This window comes from Saccostrea echinata, unplaced genomic scaffold (assembly GCF_033153115.1).
Source record: "Saccostrea echinata isolate AGI-Se365-2 ecotype Australia unplaced genomic scaffold, CSIRO_AGI_Sech_v1 ptg000006l, whole genome shotgun sequence".
Classification (NCBI taxonomy): domain Eukaryota; kingdom Metazoa; phylum Mollusca; class Bivalvia; order Ostreida; family Ostreidae; genus Saccostrea; species Saccostrea echinata.
In genome coordinates this window covers 5,785,896-5,791,723 of record NW_026889755.1, presented here as the reverse complement: position 1 = coordinate 5,791,723, position 5,828 = coordinate 5,785,896, and the positions used below count along the sequence as shown (strand labels likewise).

The 5,828-nt window shown below is 37.1% G+C and overlaps 2 protein-coding genes across 2 annotated transcripts; one reads left to right on the top strand and one right to left on the bottom strand.

Annotated features, from left to right (window-relative positions):
* The first annotated feature begins 1,539 nt into the window (after positions 1–1,539).
* LOC133180202 (myb-related transcription factor, partner of profilin-like) lies at positions 1,540–2,025 on the top strand. Its single transcript, XM_061314768.1, has one exon. It carries the CDS (start codon positions 1,540–1,542, stop codon positions 2,023–2,025), a length of 486 nt encoding a protein of 161 aa, XP_061170752.1.
* A 1,435-nt stretch (positions 2,026–3,460) lies between these two features.
* LOC133180201 (putative nuclease HARBI1) lies at positions 3,461–4,551 on the bottom strand. The gene has a single exon (XM_061314767.1). The coding sequence runs from the start codon at positions 4,448–4,450 to the stop codon at positions 3,461–3,463; it is 990 nt and encodes a 329-aa protein (XP_061170751.1). The 5' UTR covers positions 4,451–4,551.
* Between the last annotated feature and the right edge of the window lie 1,277 nt (positions 4,552–5,828).

Here is a 5,828-nt window from a genome sequence, read left to right as displayed (position 1 = left end):
AGGGGCCATGAAATTCACAATTTTGGAAGATGCACTCTTCCTCATCATAACTATACACTTAGTTTATTTAATGCCCTGGAGCAGAGAAGAAGATTTTCAACGAATTGATGCATTTTCACTATATAATCAATAGAGCCCCGCCCTAACACCAAAACCCCAACCCAGGGGTCATGAAATTCACAATTTCTGAAGATGCACTCTTGCTCATCATAGCTATGTACTTAGTTTATTTAATACCCAGGAGCAGAGAAGATTTTCAAAGAAATCATGCACTTTCACTATATGATCTATATAGCCCCACCCTAGCACCAGAACTCCTGACCCTGGGGCCATGAATTTCACAATTTTGGTAGAGGGCCCAATGCTAATTACAATCATGTCAACAGTTTGACTGCTTGGTGCCCAGGAGTAAAGAAGAAGATTTTTAAAGATTGCATCAATTTTGGTGGTTTTAGCCACACCCCTCGGGCCTCAGGGGTGCAGGGACCATGAAATTCAAAAATTTAGTTCCCCTTCACCCATAGATGGAATATACCAAAATTGGTTGAAATTGGTTAAGCGGTTTTGGAGAAGAAGTTGAAAATGTTCAAAAGTTAACGCACGACGGACGACGCACGACCCCGGACGCAAAACGGATAGCAATAGGTAACCTGAGTGACTCAGGTGACCCAAAAAGCAAATCTTAAATTTCTTTTGTCTTCTCACGTCTAAATGTTCACTAATTGGTATCTGTCTGTATTCCGGTGTGTTGATATGTTGCTTATGAATACGTACCCGGGTACGAAGAATTTTACTGGTCTCAACAATATAATATTCACTACACCCTGGACAGGTTATAACGTATAAAACATTTTGTGTATCACACGACATATTGGCATTCACTTTAAATCTTCAGCCGTTAAAATTATAACAAGCTCCTTCAGTTAGATGTTCACAGGTTCCGCATCGAGGATTTTAACATTTGGTCACTGAATAGTTTTATTCAAAATTAGAGTGACAAAGTAGTCCTTTCAGGTTCTTTGGTTGACGTCTACTTAAGATAAATTGTATGTTTTCAGAAATTGGCTTTGTTGTTTGGTCCTCTCTGAGAATGGTGTTCAGTTGGTAAACAATGGACTTGATGTTCTGCAGGCATGTTTACGAAAATTTCCTAAGACTGTTCCTAAGAAATTTTCTAAGACCTATCTTAGGAAAATTTTAAGATCATCCTAAGATTTTCTTAAAGTGTTTTTCAAAGCTATCTTAAAAGTATCCTAAACAAAGATGTCTTAAATCATTACGACATAGAAATACGCAAAGTTTTAAACCATTGTCAGGAATCAGAGAGTAATCATTTTTGGCATGTAATGCTACACGTTATGTAGCTAATCATAATAAAAATATTTTAAAGAGTAAAAAATTTTAAAAAATGACTTTTTTTTAAATCTATAAATATAAATAATATGTTTTTTTTTTAAATAATCATCTTAATTCGACGATAATATTGGTTGTTATTAAAATCAAATAGAATTCTATTTGATCATTCAGAATTCCTGAACCATGAAAAGCGCGCCAATTTTCTCCGTGGAACTCTTATTTATTGAGAATTTCTGGTTCGACAAGAAAACACCCAGTAGGATAAGTCGAAAGAGGAGTCCTAATTTTTCTCAAATTGAAATGGAAATACTGCTTGATGAGGTGGAGAAAAACAGAGCCATTTTATTTTCAAAGTTTTCCAAAGTATTTACAAATTCTTCAAAGAAAAGAGCATGGGAGGCAATATGTGAGAAAATCAACAAGGCAAATAACATCGACCACTGTAGGACAGTAGTAGAAGTGAAGAAATGGTCCTCTTATATGAGTGAGATGAAAAAGAAGGCTGCGCAAAATCGCAGGGAAACAGGAAAAACTGGAGGAGGCCCCCCACCCCAGGGACTAAATCCTACGCAGGAAAAAATTGTGGGAATAATTGGTTGTACCCCAATTTCTGGCATAGAGGGCGGTATCGACACCTGCGAGGTCACCGGAAAAAAAACGGTACAGTAATGTGTAAACTCTCTCTCTCTCTTTCTCATGTTAAGTTTTATTTTGTTAACAGGTTACATCTTACTATATTTGTTGTGCATCCGCGTGAAGCACTGAATATCTAAAGAGTTCTAACCATGGGTATTTTTGGAAAGTAGATGCATGCAGGCACGTAACATCGGGGGTGGGGGTGGGGGGTCCAAACATAGCTTTTTTTTTTTTTTTACATTGTACCATTGAAAATGTTCATTGAAAGTCCGGTCCCCCTCCCTCCCCATTTTTTTGTGCAGTATAGTAAAAAAAAAAGGGTAATGCATAAGTGAATAAAAATTGACACTGAAAGAAGTTGGAACCTAACCCCCCCCCCCCCCCCCCATGAAAGAGGACTTTCGAGTTAGGAAAATTTTCTTTTTTTTCTTTGTCAAGTTTTTTTTCTGGTAAGTTGAATTCTTTTGCCCCCCCCCCCCTCCTCCCTTTCAAAAACGATGCTACGTTCTTTGCATGTGCAAATGCAGTACACGTATAACTGTGTAATAATTCAACATCTGTAGAAACCACATGATATAAATACAATTTTAAAAAATCCATGATTTTCTTTTTTTGTTTTTGTGTTTTAGATATATTGAGCGTTGAACCTGCATGTTCAGGTGACAGTACATGTGCTAGTACTGCGCCTCAATGTGATTTACTAGTTTTACGCGACGTGTCCGTTGAATCCGGACCCTCAAAGAAGAGAAAAAAAGGAAAAAGACAGTGAGGATTTTTATGAAAACAAGTTATTGAGCATTGAGGAGGAAAAGCTTTCAATCATGAGACAGATGCTGGAGATCGAAAAGGAACGTTTGGAGTTAGACAGACAGAGACTTACTATAGAGACACAGCGTCATCAAGTGTACTTAGCCAAGCATGGCGTTACTTTTGAAGGAAGTAATATATAATTTGTACAAATACCTACACGACAGTAAACGATTCCTTATGGTTCTTTAAACTTATTTTTGTAATTGATTTACTGGTACGTTCATCATTTGAAAGAAATACACACAGACTCAACCCTGAGAGAGAGAGAGAGAGAGAAGATATTTTGACTCGCATACTCCTATATCACATTGATAACAACAAGAAATACTAGTGCCTTTCTTTTAATTGTAATACATGTAATTAAATTATTCCTCTTGATGCGAGTCCATTGCAGAAGTGTCTGAGAGAGCCACGAATGACATCTCTGCATATGAAATTTAGGGGGCGGGGGGGGGGGGTTAGAGAAATATATAACTGTTTTAAATGAAGAGAAATAGTCTCAAATGAAAAGAAATATAATTTATTAGTCATAACTGTATTACATTTGCTTTGATAAATGCATCAACAACAAAAAAGAAATCTCTAGTGGTAATTTTTACAGCTGCTTCACCTTGAAAAACGTCCTGTGATAAGACGACCTCTGATTCGAGCACCGTCATTAACGGTCCCTGCATAACCAGTCCCTCGAATTCTTCCCGAAACTCGTGGATCTGGGTCTGGAAGGGATATACGGCGATAAATGCATGTTGTGCAACACTACACAGGCTACCACGATATCGCATGCTTTCTGGGGGGAATATAGAAGACTTCCACCGCTTGCGTCTAGACAGCAGAAGCGTGATTTTAAAATCCCAAATGATCTTTCAACAGAATTGCGGGTGCGGATATGGGCAGTGTTGTAACGCTCTTCTGCTTTTGTTGATGGATTATTTACAGGTGTAAGTAACCAAGGACGCAGTGGATAACCGCTGTCACCCAGTAACCATCCTTCTGCAATCCTTCCTGTTTCAAATAAACGATTCAAAGCAGAATTTGACCAAATAAACGCATCATGTGTTCCACCGGGCCATTTTGCCACAATGTTAATAAATTTTAAGCTGGCATCACAAACCCCTTGGACATTAATTGAATGGTAATTTTTGCGATTTATGTATAAATGTTCATCAACGCTTGGAGATTTAATCCTGATGTGTGTTCCATCAATACACCCAATGGTATTTGGCATATTTGCAATTAAACTGAATTCATTCATGTTTTTGGCCAATTCATTTGAAGTAATAGGCATTCTTATGTGTATATTGGCCACATTAACAAGACACTGGGTCATATCTTTCACTAGTTTGCACACACTTGGTCTTGAAATGTTATGCACATCACCAACAACTGCTTGGAAACGGCCAGTTGCATAAAATCGTAATGCAACCATTACCTGCAGTGAGACAGGTAATGCATGAGATCTCATAGTAGGACGTTGTAGTTCATTTTGAAATTGTTCACATAAATCATGGATTAAGGGTCTTGAAAGCCTATACCTTCTTATTATAGCTTCATCATCAAGGTAGTCAAGAGGGTTATCAATATCTCTAAATACTCTGTCACCTCTGATACGACGATTTCGTCGAGCCAGCAACAACATGGGCGCGGCCATTTTTGCTTAAGATAGACTTAAGATATGTCAAAAGCTGTCCTAACTTTAAGATAATTCTTAAGAATTTTCTTAAGTTAGGATACTTTCGAAATCCCCACTTAGACTTAAGAATTGTCCTAAGTATATCTTAAGACGTTTCTTAGTCCTAAGATAGCTTCGTAAACATGCCTGCTGGTTCTTAGGATTATGCGTATATACAAATGCAATTTTTATGTAATAAATGATTTTATGCTGACAACTGTACGCATTTTATTTTGTTACCCATGGGGAGCTTCAATTATTTAACCAAAGCTAATGCTCGTATGTTAGCCCTTAACAATACTCAATTTTGATTGGCTGAAAGATAGCGTCTCTCATTTGTGAAACATTATCCTGATAGAATCCTAGCATCACAATTTTGATTGGCTGAAAGATAGCGTCTCTCTTTTGTGAAACATTATCCTGATAGAATCCTAGCATCACAGAGAAAAAAAATTATGCGAAAGTTTTGTTTTAGCCGATTGATTACGGTTTAAAAGTTGCTGCATTGTTTGAAGAAATTGCAGTTTTACGTTATGTGAAGCACACAGGACTTCTACAGATAACAAGAAGCCCAAGGGCCTTGAATCGCTCTTCTGATAAACTGTACAACCTATCACTTCTATTTGATGCCTCTTAGTATCCTGTATATTTAGATAAATCCCTGAAATTCCAAAGGTAGGTCATCATGACCTACATTTTAGATGAAACACTCAGATCCAGGATGATGCTAAGCAAATTAGTGCCTGAGAGTAGGTCATGGTGAGTTGGTAATCTACTTACAACTTGTCATTCTCTGAAGACCCAAGATGCATCAACTAAATTTGATGATTCTAAGCCAATTAATACCTAAAATATTTTAAATATTATATCCATAAATTTTCATTAGTAGGTCACAGCTGCAGTGACCTACTTTTCAGATGACATACTTTGAGGACCCAAGATGCATCAACTGACAAAGTTTGATGATTCTAAGCCAATTAGTAACCGAAATATTTAATTATAATCATATGAATTGAAGAGTAGGTCACAGTGACCTACTTTTCAGTCGACCTACTCCAAGGTCCCAGGATACATCACCTGACAAATTTTGGTGATTCTAAGCCAATTAGTACCCGAAATATGTAATTATAGTCATATAAATTGAAAAGTAGGTCACGGTGACCTACTTTTCAGTTGACGTTTTTCGAAGACCAAAGATGCATCAACTTACAAAGTTTTATGATCATAGGCCTTAAAATGACCAAAATATTCCTCTAAAACGCTTTGAAATTGAATGCCTGCAAAGTTCAAAAAGTAGGTCACTGTGACCTACTTTTTAATAAATATGTTTTACGGCCCCAGGATGCATTATCTTACA